The following is a 16,701-nucleotide window of genomic DNA, read 5'->3' as shown; positions in this document are numbered from 1 at the left end:
TATACCCTACAAATGCTATAAACATAAAATTATGTTTGTTCTGAACGATGTTAACAAAAGAAACAAGAATTATTAGTCCTCTAGATGGTGCTACTATTTCAAATAAAGCAGCTGGATGCTTGAAGATTTTGTTGAAATATATTGCTGTAGTACCCGATGAGAAATCCTGACCCCAGTTAAAGTAGTGATGTCAGACAACCCAAAACTTCATCTAACTGTGTTAGCAGTGAAGGGCAGTCTGCATGTAAATATATTAACTGCTTCTCTTTAAGAATAGTGAATGTTTCAGTATCTTACTAAATGCAGAAAAATTACAGGATGTATTAATGAAAATTATCTTTCAAAGGCTGGCTTAATTTTCTATGTCTTTGATTTCCAATTTTCCCAATAATTTGCTACTGACGCCTCCAGCGTACCACTTTTCAACTTCAATGACTCCTGTGAATGTTTTCTGACCACAGCCTTTGGATGCATCACAGGCCAAGCATGACGGGCTTTCCCTGGCAAAGGCTGTGCACTCTGGCGCAGTTTCACAGCAGCACTTCAGCACAACTGTACTTCAAACGCATCCACAGAAACAGTGCAAGTGCTCAAACTGAAACGCATGGTTAAAAACCTTGTTGGCTTAAGGATACTTGTATATGCACACTGTACTTGTGCTGTAAAGGCTGTTAAGTCTAAGTGCTTTAGTGATATGTAACAAGAAAAGGAGGTAAAGCAATTTACCTTTTCTAGCCCAGCACAGCTGCACAGCTCCAGCACTTGAAATATTGGGCCGCTGTCTATAAGACAAATTTTCTTATCTTTAGTTCCTTTCTGTCCAGCCACTTTTCAAGAGGATGCCAAAGTTCCTCCTATTCTTTCCTCTCTCTCCAGGGCTCCTGTCTGTAGTTTGGTAACATCTGCCTATTTTCTCTCCAGATATTTTTCCTGATATTCTCTTTGTAAATCCAGCCAGATGGATTTGCAGCACCAGATTTCTTTCCTCCTGTTGTTGCTGTCAAAGTCAAGAACAAAAACTTTCTGATTTCCAGATTATTATTGTTATACATTATTATACATCTGACCTTTGAAACGTATATTCTTTATAACCACTATCTCTTACTTTGTGCAAAGTTCATCTGTTATCTAAATAAATGTCAAATTTGGGATCTTGTTAAGCCTTTAGCCTCGGTAACAATAACTGTGAATTCTGGAGTTTACTCAGACAGTGTAAGAGAAACATTTATTTCATTGATTTTGACTATTCAACCTTTAAAATTTCACAGAGTATATTTGTTCTTGTGTTATGAGAAAAGAATAACAACATCTCTAGATCATTCATTATTTTCTATTCTTTCACTGTGTCCCCATTTATTTATCTCCTTTCCAAGAAACTTTCTTCACAGGAACATATCTCTGGGCTCTTGGTGACTTTTAGTGCTCTCTTATGAGTCCTTCTCCAGTTTCGTAATAGTTTGGTTTGTTAGTTTTTGAGGCTGCGAAGCCACAAAACTAGGGCCTGCTTACAGCTGCTTACAAAAATACTTTTTAAAAGAAGAAGAATCTAAAAGCAGACAGAAGGTATGAAATCCATTACATTCAGGTTGTAGAGTGATACAATTTTTTGATAGGTGCTTTTGTTATTTTCCTATTAACAACAGAATATCCATCATCACTGGCCTCTTGCACCAACCTGCAAAACTTAGTGAAGCTCTTGTTAGCTAATAATGAAGATGTCAGCTCGAATCTCTGAAATGCATGAGAGCACTTTCAAAGAGTAAAACAAACGGATGAAGACTGGGAAAAAATCTCCACTAAAAAATGACTAGCTTACAGACAGCTCTGAAGTGTGGGAAATTCTCAATGTGTTTATTTGTAAAACAAAACAAAAAAAGAAATGCAACTATGGGAACTGTTTCTAACACTTTATGAGACCGCCTAGATGCAAATATCTAACCAATATAAACAAAGTAGTATAGACAGTTTCTTGCAGATTTATATTAAAAATAACCATGAACTTAAATAACAAGTAGTTTATTTAGCATACTTAATGAATCCTTGCACACAGTAATTGCCTAAGTCCTCTGACCTTTTCCATAAATCCCTGTCTTTTTGAATGAAGTGCTCTAATTGTCCTGCTTGTGAGGACCAACATAGGCACTTAGAATTAACCTTCTTCTTAAAAATAAAATTAGATTAGACTGACTTTGGAAGTGACTCTTTCAACGTCTCAGAATCTTCTGGCTCATAATAAGGTTCCAAAATAGGTTTTAATTTTACTTCTTCTGGCAGTTTATGAGTCTCCTCTCTCCTGCTTCCATCTCTTAAAAGTGGAACCAACGTTTTCCAGTTTTTCCCTGAAACTAAAAAGGAAAAGAATGGTTAATTTTCCCCCCTCCATAGAAACAGAAGAAAATATACAAGTGGTTTAAACAGGAAGCTGATGAAAGCAGAAGAAAAACGCAGGAAGAAAGGGCTTTGTGGTTTTCTTCCCCATATTGTTCCATGAGTTTTCCATATTTCCGCTGGCAAGTACAGCAGAGATTGATCATACAGTTAAATACTTCTGTGCTGGATAATGAGCTCCCAAACTATAGGGTTTGGGGCGTCCAAAGCAGCTTCTTGGCGACTTGGCTGCCATCATACACTGTTCCAACTTCTCAGGATTTACACATATTATCTGCCCCGTAAAATCTATAATCAGGATGATGAATCTATGGGGCTTCTATTCCAGAGAGTAAAACTGCTATGTGAATAATGAGCCTACTTAATCCTTTACATTTTGTGCTGATTGAAAATGCCATTAACTTAGCTACTGCCATTATCATTAAGTGCATAAAACTGGCTGTCCTCTAACAATTAATCGATGCTGCTTCTATCACCAGTGTGTAGCCCAGACTAGGATTTAGGTCCCTGAAACCCTCACCTCTGCCAGGCTTAATAGAATAACTGGGATTTCGTTTGAGGTCCCCAGAGTACCCAGGGTCTTCGTTGATTATGCCCAGATTAGTATTCCACGTGGACCAGTTCACTTCATCAACCCTAAGGAGAGAACAACAGAACCAATAGCTAGTCTAAGGATCAACCAAACAACTCCAGGATGAGTTTATATCACAAACTGCCACCCCTCAAGCCTCAGATCTGACCCAGAAAACAGATTAAACTGACTACTGTAAACAGCCTTAGGGCACTACTTTTCAGAGGAGTGCTCCAGGGGTAAAGTTCTGCTTCCCATTACCAGATACCTGAATGTTGTTTGTCTACAAAAGATTGTTCATTTGACATACAAACAGCTTACCTAAAGCACCATCTGTAATCATCTTGGCCGTCAGGTGTGACCCCCACCAAGACTCGCTTCCCAGACCGGAAGGAGCGCCTCACACAGTTCAAGTAGCTGTTTTCAATATCCAAGGTTGTGATGGCTCTCTATTAGGTAAAAGAAAGCAGGCCACTGAGGGGCTGCTGTTTCAAAGTCACACAGACCCCAGATTCTCCCTTTGTTTTAAAAACCTTGAGCTTTCATTGTCACCATCTTAGAGCAGGCATCATAACCATCTCTGAAACATCGCCCTCTGTTAATATGTCATTAAAAATGCCAAATTACTGCCCTGTGATTAGAACTATGAAGTTCCTCTTCTTACCTCAAACAAAAACTGACGTGCCTTTGAGATTCTGGTAAAGATTGTTTTCCCCTTTCCATAATCCCTGTCTTCATAGTCTGATCAGGATTTTCCATCATCAAAAGCCCAAATAATTCTGTCTAATTAGAAAAATACTTATTTTCTTAAATTCTGAACATCTGTGGAACACTGGGAACATCTGCTCAGGCAAAACATCAAATATGCAAAGAAAAGGAACTAATATACTTTTTTTAGGAACTGTTCAGGGGAATCAGAAAGAAGCAGTGACCTGTTATTTAGAAACATGTCAGTTCCTAAAGATTCTCTCCGAAATTTCTTATGATTCCCCACACCCTTTCTTGGGTAGCGGCCTCACAGAACCAATGTACCTGGAGTTTCCAGATGCTCTTGCTCTCCTGCGCAATTTTGCTCACAGTTTCCCCCATCAGTGCAATAAGCATGTTGAGCAGGAGGATGTATGTAAGGATGACATAGAGAACCAAAAGGATGACGAACACAGACTTGAACCTGTAGTTCTCTGTGAACTCCAGGTCCCCCATCCCAATAGTGAACTTGAAAAGCTCCAAGCAGGTATAATACAGACTATTGTAGGACGTGCGGCCTCGTTTCATATGGCAGCATCGGGAATATTCTGAGCTATTTGTGTCTTGCCCCTCATTGTCATCTTCAATTAAAGTCACCACAGCTGTTGCAAAAGAGGAATCACATATGCAGGATGAAAATACAATTTGAGATCATAATGCCATTGCAAGCAATGAAAACGAGCATAAAGACAAGACATGTTGTCTTCATGGTGCATTGTCCCCAGCGAAATTGCTCCATAAAATATTCCCCATAACTGACACCTTCTCAGAAGGTGTTGTCTATATAGAACAAGATGACTGTTTTTACATTCGGCTTTGCAAAGCAGTTTGAGACCCAGGGATGAAAAGATGTATGAAATTACTATACATAATTGTTATTCTGAAGAGATTTTTTTGTAATTAGGTTAATTTGTTAGTTTATAGTTGGAAACAAAAAGTCTAAGTCACTTGAAAAATGAAATTTTCTGACATTCTTTAAGATAATAAAAAGTAACTCCAAAGATGGTATTACCTGTAGAAAATCCCAAGAGGAATACTAGATAGACAAACATGAAGCGACATAAATCTCTAAGGATCATCTGTAACATGGAAACAAAATATTTTTATATTGCTAAAATTTGAATATAAAATGCAACAAAAATTGGTAGAAAATACTGCTTCAGCTCAAGAAGGCATGTGCTATGAACTGGCTGTTCATGCATTAAACTGTTATCCTGCTGAGATAATAAACTTTAATACAGAAAACATTTTTCTCTGTTATTCATGCAACAGTTTACACACATATGAAAGACATATGCATGCCAAATAGTTTCATCTTGGTGAGTATAAACCACATTAAGACAGTTTCATCTTTCTTCCCCTCTTCAGCTAGCTGGCTAAATCATATATAGAGGTTTATTAGCCAGCTACTGCCTCCTAGCTAATTGCTCAGTTTGGTAACGTTTAAACTGTACCTAAAGAATTTTCCAGCTGGTAGAAAGCTGTGCCATTTCACACCAGTCTGCGCTGTTCTCAGTCTACTTTCATCCATGCCTATACAACTGTAGTTATTTTGAAGCGTGGCAGGTAATAATAATATCAAAACTGCTATAAAATGTATGGATGAGGAGCAGAAGGTTTTTCTACATAACTTAAATTGTATTACGTCACTCAGAAAATAACGGCCAAGTATAGTAGAGTGATATAATATTTCCCAGTGGCATCATGGAGGTAGATATGTCGACTTCTCTCCTGGAAATGGGGCTGTCAGCAGCAGTGCCCTAATCTGAGCACTCTACTGCCCTCATCACCTACTCACTGGACTGACCTTGGCAATCATGACAGAGTAAATGCCCATCTGCTGGAAGCCACGGGTGTAGTACAGCATGTTAGCCCAGCCCAGCGCCAAGGAGAAGACCATGGAAGCCACGTACAGTTCCTGGCCACAGAAGTACAGCACCACAGAGCTCAGGAGGAGCAAGGAGTGAACAAAGCTGAAAGAAAGCATGGTCTGAATGCAGAGAGCCGAGTTGGCCACAGGTGGTGGGAACAGAGGAGCCCCACAAAGTATACAGCAGAATGAGGGATTCTCTATAACACAAAGGAGCCTTGGCAGACACTTCCTCTCTTCCCTTCTCAAATCCTACAGTTCCTCTTGCAAACTCCTCAGTTTCACAACATACAAACTTCTGTAGCCTATTCCTGCTCTTCCTTGTGACTAGAGGGAAGAAGAGTCCTTGAAAACACTCATTTCTTCAGCACTCCCTCTCTTTTCAGACCCATGAAATTGCCCTGTTTATCTGCACTCCAGCTGGGAAGAGAAAAGGCCCAAATTATGGAGAGGCCAAGCTCCCTTTAGGAAAGGGAGGATTTCTGCACCTCCAATGTATACACACTCAATTGCAAGCCCAACTCAGAGATCTACTTCTAACTCTGCTGCTTGACACAGTCGCCAAACTTCTAGACACTTCATTTGCTTTACCTCCAAAAGAGGTTACTGATCCAGACCGAAGTGCTATGATAGCCACTGGCAAGTATTTTGTCAAGACCCCGGAAATTATAGCAAAGCATCTACTTATTATAAGTGGCTTCAGCCAAAGCTACAGATCTCACACACTCATCTGTTTCATGCTGAAATGCAATCAAAGACATTGGGGCTTACAAAAGAACCTCACTGTAGCTGTCAACTATCAGCGTCTTGAATGATGGGCGCCTCTGCACGAAATACTGTATCTGAAAAAAATGGGAACAAAGACCAGATTTGCATCAAAGGATTAAGTACCGCATGTGAATGCATCAACTAAGCACTGATACCTGTACAAGGGGACTGGTACCTATAAAGCATCTCACAAGAACAGCTCAAAACCAACATTGGCACAAGATCTAGGGAGGACTCTTCCAGTAACACTAGACTTCTCTTACATCTGACGTCTTTTGAAGACAACCACCTATTCGGTCACTGTGGATTCACTGGACCTGTGATTCACTGTACACTCTCCACTGGCTGCCAAGAGGAAGCAGGGGGGACTTTAAGCTAAAACAGGCAATCTTTAATAGAAGCCTGGCTATTTGCAATACCTCATTCTTAAACTTTGGCCAGGCTAATTGCTGAGAAGCACATTGACTTCTAGGGGTAGTCTTTTTTTTATACAATAGATAAAACTGTATCTTAGCCTGTGGGCTCATTAGTAACCTAAGAACTCCTAATCAGGCCAAGGAAAAAGATCTGTACCTCTTGACTAAAACATGGATTATCTTGGCAGCCAATGCTAATGAATAGGAAAGACATGCTGGATTCTCTCCCACACCTACCCAAACAGCAAGAAGGAAAAGTTTCAAATATCTTACCCCTCTGAAAAAAAAATAGAGACCTCCCAGTACACTCAGGATCTCTCCAGTCACTCGAAAATATTCCCCAGTGCTGTGACCAAATGTGAAGGGAGGCTGTGTAAGACAGGAACATAGATGTGTTCAGCAGAACTGGGAATAGGAAAGACCTGGCCTTGCCAGCAGCTGAAAGCAACTACATTTCTAGGGGAATGGGTTAAGTTTCTGAATGTGTTGCAGCAAGGGGGCATGACTGGGAAGCAAGCAGTATCAAATCTCCCTCCTGCCTTCAGAAAAGAGGAAAATCCTAATGGTAGGAGCACACATTCAAATGGGATGCAGATCTAGGATATCATGCGCTGGGTGGTTCCCTTGATATATGACAGGAGTAACATACCTTTTCCTCCTTCTCTACAGGTCTGTAGTAAGCAGCTGCAGTGAGGATGATGATATGCATGGTATAGACAAAGAAGTTGAAGTAAAACAAGTGTTTGACAAACCGGTCCCACTTGTCTTGCAGCAGCCTGTTAAGGGGTTCCACCAGCAGCATTTCATGACGGTTCTGAGCAAAAGGAGAAAGAAGAGAATCTTGACAGGACCAGTATGTACTGGGCTTTGAAAACAGCAAATGATACTCATCTTCAGTAAATGTTCCCTCTAGTACCCTTAAACTCAGGAAGGGATGTTGTTTTATAGAAATGAGGCAAAAAATGCACTGGGTGGAACACAGAGCTCTTCCCCAGCAGTGCCCCAGCCTGTAAATAAAATGCCAAGGAGGTGCATACTTACTGGTGTTTCACTACTGTAGGCAATAATCTCAAGCACTGAATTTTTCTCACATGTGTCTATACAGGACAGATCATAAAGAGATGAGTGGACAGGTCCGTAAGCCCATTCAGTGAACTTCCTAGACAAGTGTCTGCACTCAGGATCTTTGATCTCTCGTCTGAGGATGTATGCGAAAATCTAATTGAAAAAAAACAATACAACCAACATTTCAGCACTAATGGACTTCTAGTTCCTCAGTGTCTCCACAAACCAGGATGGCTAATTTCTCCCTAGTTTAACTGTACTGAAGTCAAACCACTGGAGCACTACAGAGATCAAAGTCTGAAGTAAACACAATTAATTTTCTCACTAGATGCTGGGAGATAAGAGATACAGATACCGCTTACAACTTGCCACTATCTGTTTCAAAATTGCAAGAGAAAAGCAGAGATGTATGTTACACATCTCTGAGCATACAGTCATTTTGAATGGGGACTGCCAGAAGATGAGTTATACCAGCCAGTCAAAAGTACAAGGCCTCTAGTGGTTCACATGATAGCAGAGACCCACTTTCTGTTTCCACTTCGGCTGCCCTGCATACCAGTGGTTTATGAATAATAATAATGCCAGCTGGACACAGACATGCACGCACTTTGTAACTTTTAAGGACTATGCAGTTTTGCATGTTAAACTGCAGCACCAGATCCTCTTAACTAAAAGGCCCCAACAACAAGCAGTTATAAAATCTGGCCTTCATCAACATTTTACATGTACCCCGTATAATTTGATACAGTAATGGGACAGTTAAACACATTTGCTCACCTACCCCTATCTTCCCTGTTTTGGCTGCCAGAGTTAATGGAGTCAGCCCTTTCTTGTTGGTGAGTTCTTCTAGCTTCAGGATTGGATTAATTTTGGCACCAAGGATCAATATGTTATTGTACATCTTGGTAACAAACTTGGTATTATCCTTAGTATTGTCTGCAATCTCCACCAGTGTATGCAGGACCGTATTGCCCATGGAGTCCTCAGCAGTGATGCTGGCTGGCTGGTAGGGGTTCTCAAGGAGGAATTTCACAATGCAGAGCTGGTTGGTGCAGGCAGCCAGGGACAAAGGCAGCTCCCCTATGGGCAAGCAACAGGAATCAGTAGTCAGAAAGCCCGTTACGACACATGCATAAACAGAAAGAAGATCATGTTGCTTTCATCTTTCATCATGAGAAGAGGTGAATTTCTCTATCTGATATAGCACCAAATCCTGTGATAGCTGTTAGAATCACATTTTTTTTTATTTAACTGCATCACAGAAACACAGTGCTTAAGAAAGCACTGAAAGGACAGCTAACAGAAGGTAACAACCTTTTAAAGGATACAGTGCCCAGAAAACAAAGGGATGCAGACATCAAGCTCGCACAGAACATCATCGACTACCAACTGTGTTTCTTTATAATCTCAGCCTTTGGGAGTAAATATTTGGACTAAGTGGTAGAACAGCCCGTCTGGTACTTCTGAGCCTCCAGTCCCACATACACAGGATTATTTAACAGCTTGTACTTTGGATAATGCTAGGATAACTCAATCCATAAAGCCCATACTGTGCTCACCCCTACCAAAATAAAAGCCAGGTTTCCCTTTGATTTTCCTGAAGAACTCCCCACAGGCTCTTGCATGAACATCTGCTCCATTCTGGACCAAGAGCTTCACCAGGTACATGTTCCTTCTTTCAATGGCGATGTGAAGTGCAGTCTGGCCTACGGAGACACTCATCAGACAGAAATCTTCAACGGTTAATACAGACCGAGAGCTTTCAGGTACCACAATTCATCCAGGTCCATTAAAGATGGTAGAACTAAGAGCTTTTCAGACTAAAAAGCTCTAGAATTGAACAAAAAAAAGATGGCACAGATAGCAAGTGCAAGTGCCCTGAGCTTGCTATTAAATCACTGTGTATCAAAAATGGTAGAATATTGCACCTAACAAAGCACTGCCCTAGCATGAATGCACTGGTGGGTAATCCCACACTGGAACTTTGGGGTGCTGCATCCTCATGCATAAGGCTTCATGCAGAAAACTATTTGAGAGCCTTGCCTAACCTTGTCTTCAGCCTTAGCACCAAGAGTATTCACTGTAGCAGCTGTTTCTCTTACCCTTGTAGTAGTTGTCGGTATACTCTGCATTAACAAACTCTTTCAGAGTTCCCGTTTTCCTTGCAATATCCAGCAGCAAGGGAATGGTATCATTTTTCCCATCATGTAGATTCAGCATGGCTTTCAGTAAGCAGGTTTTCCCAGTTTCTGGCTCTATAACACAAAAAGATTGCAGCTATATAGAAGTGATTACAAACCTACCAGCTCCTCCCAGGCAGGCAGGAATTAATGAGGTTCTTTTCAAGAGAGAAGAAAACTCATCCAGGGGTTCACAGAAAATTTCGACTTTTCTGAATTTTTCTTTAACCTTACAATCAATGGGTTGCCCAATCATTAGGGAAGTAGTGGCTATTAGAGCACGTCCTGCAGACACTTAACAGAATTATGGTTTTTTGTTTTCATCTCAGGAGCACTACTGGAAGAAGACGAGGGCAACTTAAGGTATGTGACACTAAAGGGTACCTTTGAACTCATCATCTGTGAGATGCTTCAAGGTTCTGTTAAGATAGAGTAGCAGATCATCCAGGTCCCTTGTGTTGCCTTGGGCTACAGCATCAAAGATCCTTCTGCGGTCATAAAATTTGAAAGCTTTTTCTGAACAGCCTGTGATGGAATCTGTAGATAGGAGCCTAACAAGGGTAAATTTCAGTTACTTAAAGTCAGACATTTAGCAGACTTTTTATAAACTACCAGAATAATATTTTTTATTTGCTATGCGAAGTAGTAAGCACTACAGAGTAGTATAGATGGATCTGCAAAATCTACAAGATCAACAAAGTCTGCAAGCAACTGTCCTGATAAAATTATGTGTCTGTTGCTGAAAAGTTGAGAACAAGGCTTAAAAGAGACACTGAAGCATGACACTTCAACTGCAGGCTTGGGAACCAGGCAATCCCATGTTCTCATTCTGAGTGATGTCCATTCACTGAACAAGTCTCAGGCAAGTGAATTAAGGCCTACCACTAATTTTGTGTGAGATATCCGTGGACTCAATTTTCAAGAGATGCCAAGAGGCAACAGCTATTGTCACCGTCAGATGCAACACTCCTTATTTTGGCATAGAAAACAGTGAAACAGAAAAAAATGGTCACACTCATGTGGAGAGAATAAATGCTGCTCTGCAGCTGTCAAACTGTTGACTACAACGAAATCTTACAAGGCAAACTTACTTGTGAAGTTTCCCCCTCTCCAAATTGGCATGAAATTTGATGACAGAAGGTGCCATCAGGTGATCCATCTGGTAAAAGGAGTCCATGGGAGCCATGTCCTTGTCACTATCCCCCATCACAAACCGCCCACGTCTTGCAAAGATGTTGCTTTTGGGTGGCTGCACCTTGTTGCTGGGTGTACCCTGGAGGCTGTCAGGCGTTTCCAGCGTGGAATCCTCCCCATCCGTGTGTTCATCTGTCACTTCAGATTCCTCCATGTCAGAACTGCCAAATTTCTTCATCTTCCCAAGAATAGAAGACATGATAAGCAGGTAGTCTGTGAGGAACGACACAAACACCTCAAGTCAGCACTTTACGGGGCCAAACAACAGGGAATGGATTGGTTGCTCTCATCCCAGAAGCAAGACAGATAGACAGATATTCACTACGCCCAGAGTTGGGACAGTTTAGTAGGTCATTACCTCCGTGCTGTTTGTTACTGTCCCCACTGCCCTTGCCCATTTCAGAATGGAGAAAGCAAGCCAGAGTGTCCCGGAGCTTGCCAGCCACCTCACTGCAGAGCTGACCATTTCTGCTTAGAACTAGTGCCTCATCCTCCTCCAATCCTTGTTAAAGCCTGAACAATCTCAAACCCTGAACTCTCTCTGGCTTTCTTCTCTACTTTCTAACTGTTTTGTGCCACAATATATTCTCAGAATTTTATCAGGCATGTGCAAAAAGCCTGCTTGTGCCATAACCGTATCTCAACGATGCTGAGCACAGAGGGCTTCCTGCACGTAGGAAAAATACCACTTAATGGCTTTACAGAGTTACAGCAGTGCTAGATGTAAACTGGGGCATGTGATTCTTGGGAGATGAGTGTCACCTCAAACGTGAGACACGGAAACAGAAAGGGAAAGGTTACCACAGATAAGAGATGACTGTAAGACCACATGTCTGATCTTGTCTGATTTGCAACCACAAAGAATTTGACAGAAGTTAACAAATATATTATACTGAAAGTAGAGCAGGCTTTGGTTTGGTTTTGGTTTTGCTTTCTTATCAAATTTTTTAAATCAGAATAACGTTGTTCTTCATGCCCCTGAATGCAAAATATTCTGGAACTGCAGCAGTGGAGACCGGAATGCATCATATTTGAACTGCTGCATAGCTGGCTTTTAGAGAGAGCTGAACAGCTTTAGAAACATACTTCAAAATCCTAGATTGCTTGGAATTCTTATGGCTTTGAGCACAGGAGTATTATATAATCTTTAAAAGGTCTTCAACTGTAAACTGAATTACAGTGGTCAGTAATATTCTCTGTACATTCAGTGTGAAAACAACATCATAAACACACTTCAAGGTTGCTTCTCTTCACAAAAATATTCTGAGGGGCTGCCTGCAAACCTACATTGTATATCAAAGCTAGATTTTCAGTTCTATGGAACTAGTTAATATTCACATTAAGAGCCACTTACATTTTCCTGTGCAAGAAGGACACAAAAGAAACTTTTGTCAGGCATTTGCATTTTCTATAATTTTTCTATAATTTCTACAACATAAATGTAAAGAAAGATTCAATTTGGAAACTTGCACATTTAGGGTTACTGGAAGCAAAACAGCGTATTATAAATGAAATACTAATGACTGCAGTTCAACTCACTTATGGCCTCTGAGCTCACCTTTCAAGTTCTTTGTGTCCTTAGAATCACTCTGAAAGAATAACATAATATGTTATTAACGTAATTGTTCTATAAATAGAAAATTATATATAGAATATGAAATTGGAATATTCATTTGGAATATGAAACTAAAAAATACAGAAAAACAGTTACATCAGTGAAAAAGTTATGAAAATAGTTTTATAAAAAATGGAAAAAAATACACTGAGAATACAGTCATGTAAAATTTTAATTTTTTGTCTTATTTAAATAAATGTGGATTGAGCCAAAAACACCAGAGAGATGGCTATGCAAAATGGAATCACTTTTTTTCCACAGAATAGGTGCAATAATAAAATCCACAGAATAGATTCAATCCTGTCTCCCTGGCAATTTGCTCAAACTTGGTTTAGTCATTATACGTGCTTTCATTTCTAAAGCCTGTTGATAATATTGATATCTTTGATAATGAAGACAAAGCCGCATTTCCTCATAAGCATGAATTTGCAAGGGAAATAACCTTTGAAATTCTGTGGAAGGATTCTTTAAAAAAAAAAATTGTCCTAAAAAATGCATGACCAACTTGAACTCTTTGAATCCTATGTACATTGAAGTTCAATACAATAAATGAGATACGGAAATATTTTTGACAGAATGTCTAACCACATCACAACTTATAATAAATACTAAAGAGAGTTTACAAATAACTAACAACCATGCTATTCAAATATACATGCAGAACTTACAAACACTGTAAAAAATCCCGTCTTCCACAAAATAGTCCAGTCTCAGTAAAAACCCTCTGATCTATAGGAATTTGGTGCCAGATATTCCTCCTCCAAGGTGCCTGGACTGAAAAGCACTCAGAGTTTGCTTCTCCACTTCATTTGTCTGCAAAAGTGTCCATATGTCTGATGATTTTTAGAATCAAGGGAAGTTCACTAGAAGAACAGAGAATAGAATAAGATCATTAAGAACCATTCTGGAACCAGAAGCATCAGTTGCTTCTATTCCCAGGAGTTCAGCAAAGCTCTTTACAAGAATTGCAGTAAGTTGCTGTTGTTTTTCTCTCCCCTTTAATTGCATTTAGTAATGGATACTCTTCTCCAAATTTCCTCTTTGTAAATACACTCAAGCTTGCAAAAAAACCCCGAAACCACCAGACAACAATTGTTTCTGTGGGTCACAGTTTCATTTCAATTTACAAAACTTTGTAAAATATGCCAGAAGGTCTTCTCTGAGATCAGTTATCTTTCTGAACATCTTTCTTGGGTGGCTGCTGTAAAGCCTTACCAAGTATTTTGTATATAAGTCGATTCTGAACAGAGTTGAGGGAGAACCAATAACAGAAAGTCCTAAGCCCATTCTATTGTTGAATGTTCCTATTATGCTTTATTTAATTAATTTATATATGTAACAGTCAAATTTTAAATGTTAAAGTCATTAGAAAAAAAAAATTCTTATCTAATCCAGGATGGATCTAAACCCCTTAAAAATTAAGAACTGTGTCATATATTGTTAAATATGTCATTTACATAAGATCTTCCTGCAAAAAACTAATCTAGAGAAACAGCTTTTCCAGCAGGCTGAGCATCCAGGCTGTGGCTGTTAGGCTAGAAGCAACCTCCAAACCTCTAGAGCTCCTGAGGTTTCAAGTTAGATCATTAAATTATTCAATGAAATTATCTGCTTTCTGTTTTGCAAAAGGTAACTATATTTCTAGTCTTGCCATCTATCCATAAAAGAATAATATATTTGCCTATTTAATAGCAAACTAATTAACTACTTAAAACACTCAATGGCACTGTACTCAACAGAGACAAAATGCCTATTTATTAATGCATAGATATAGATTACCAATAAGCCAGGTCCTTAGCTGGTGCTCCTGGAGCTTTGCTGAGCAGAGTATTTCCTTCGACATTAATTCCTTCACCATTTCCAAAGCAGACACTGTGTAAGAAAACTATATGGATCAGTGGAGCGTCTCCCTTATCCCATCTCTAGCTTCTTGCTTGTCCCTTTGGCTAAATTCTCCTACTCTCTCTTCTTTCATTCCAGGCATCAGCTCCTTTCAGTCTTGCTGTGCTCTGATGTACACACTTCAGGAGCTTTCTGCTGTTTTCTGAGTTTGACGCCTCCTTCATCAGCCTCCTTGACCTGTGTTTCTTGTGAAGATGTTATTTCCTTCTTACCAGCAGCACTCCATTGCTTTTTGCAACAGCTGTTGGACGTATCATATTCCATCTCAGCAAGGACCTGGTTTAAAGGTGTAAGCTTATAAGGAGATGAGAATACTTATCAAAATAAGCCAGTAATAAACAAGAAAGAATTTATTCCTTTTTCTTGGGCCTGCATCCAACATGCTGCACAGGCTTTGTGCAACTTCTGTGCCTGAGAGTGATTTTACCGACTAAAAGCCCTCTCCACCACTGCAAATGGAAAAAACATCAGCAGATGTGCTAGAGATCTAAAAGATGCATGCAAAGCTGGCCTCCAGGTCAGAGATTGTTTTACCTTTGCTAATGGAACCTAAAACCAGGCCACAATTTTACCAGCTTCTGGAAACAAATACCACTTGATTTCATGGTTAACAGTGTGCTGGAATATTATTATCAGCTCTTTCCGGTTAGTCAATAAAAATGAAAGCAGACCTGTTGATAGAAAAATATTTTATAATAACATAAAAGGGAAAAATAACATAACAAATTCAGTTTTTTTCAAAACTTTTACTCTAGTCCATGCTTTCTCTGTAATTCCTATATATTCCAATAGTTCCCTAAACACAGCATGGAATAGATGCACGGAGGGAAATAGAAATTAATCCATCTCTGTAATTAAGATCTCAGAACAGCTTTCTCACTACAAAAATGAGTCAGCCCTGATATTGCTGATGTGCAAGATAGAAATACACTTCCATATTTCAGTTGAAATACAGGCTTCTAAGTAATGAAATTGTATCTAGATAACATTAAACTATCTTACTTGCTTCCCAATCTCATTTGAGCGAAAAAGGTGCACTTCCATTTTGTTTTAGACAGATAAAGTATAAATGTTTTCACCTTAAAATAAAGAGTAGGACAAGAAATAAATTTTAAAAGCATAACACAGGGGACAAAAACTTGGAAATTTTAAGAGAATTCACATGAACAATACTTAACATTAAAAACAGATTAAATTCTAGCCTAGCAGATGTCATATTAAAACTTAATTTGACACAATACATGAAGGGCAGAATCAGAAACACCTTTGGTTCAAATACACTAAAATAGCTATGCACTGTATTACAAGAACAAATTATTTTTGTGGACTATCTCTCAAAATGCTAATTGTGTTTCAGCTTAAAAGTGAAATCAAAGCTGAAATAAATGAGAACTGGGCTTTTGTAACTCTGAGTTTGCCAGCTCCTCCAGTTTATCACAAATTCTGACCATTTCAGAGGTCCTGATCCACTCTACCACCCAAAACCCAAATGTAAAATAATTATGTATGCCAAATAAGGAAAATAGTCACCTCCCACCCTATAAATTTATTTTCCACTTGGATATAAGCACTGCATTCCAGACATCTCCAAACATGGTATTGGCTTAGCAATGACTTTGATCTTAGTCCATGGCACCTGACCTTGGTAGCCACAGAAAAATTTCTCCGTGTTTTATTTTGATTGTTTTGTTGACGTTCAAGCCAAGGTTGTACTCCGTCTTTTACAGAGACAGCATGCAACATGTGAAAACTGGCATTCATTCTGTGCGAGAGCCACCGAACTCCCCAAACAAGGTTGACATCCTGGTCTGCTGCCTATATGTATGTATATTGTGAGACAGCTTAAGGACAAGAAGCCTCTAATGCAAGCATCAGACTAAGTTACAGACAGCTACTCATCTCTCCTAGTCCTTCCTAGCAGGAAAATGAGCCTCGCATGAAGTATCATTTTATGCAGAAAGTTAATGGATCTTTCCTAGTCACTC

At 39.5% G+C, this 16,701-nt stretch overlaps 1 protein-coding gene across 1 annotated transcript; it reads right to left on the bottom strand.

Annotated features, from left to right (window-relative positions):
• Positions 1-1,826: 1,826 nt before the first annotated feature.
• LOC141746862 (transient receptor potential cation channel subfamily V member 1-like) lies at positions 1,827-16,435 on the bottom strand. Its single transcript, XM_074596153.1, has 18 exons — positions 14,594-16,435; positions 13,483-13,677; positions 12,758-12,788; positions 11,097-11,412; positions 10,390-10,556; positions 9,928-10,080; positions 9,391-9,531; positions 8,607-8,905; positions 7,802-7,978; positions 7,410-7,574; positions 7,034-7,129; positions 6,348-6,418; positions 5,514-5,679; positions 4,719-4,785; positions 3,992-4,308; positions 3,281-3,408; positions 2,909-3,024; positions 1,827-2,345 (listed from the first exon to the last, which is right to left on the bottom strand). Exons 4-18 carry the CDS (start codon positions 11,396-11,398, stop codon positions 2,179-2,181), a joined length of 2,532 nt encoding a protein of 843 aa, XP_074452254.1. The 5' UTR covers positions 11,399-11,412; positions 12,758-12,788; positions 13,483-13,677; positions 14,594-16,435; the 3' UTR covers positions 1,827-2,178.
• Between the last annotated feature and the right edge of the window lie 266 nt (positions 16,436-16,701).

Source organism: Larus michahellis, chromosome 7, assembly GCF_964199755.1.
Source record: "Larus michahellis chromosome 7, bLarMic1.1, whole genome shotgun sequence".
In the NCBI taxonomy this organism is placed as follows: Eukaryota; Metazoa; Chordata; class Aves; order Charadriiformes; family Laridae; genus Larus; species Larus michahellis.
Note: the sequence above shows the minus strand (reverse complement) of the source record. Positions and strands in the feature narration are given on the sequence as shown.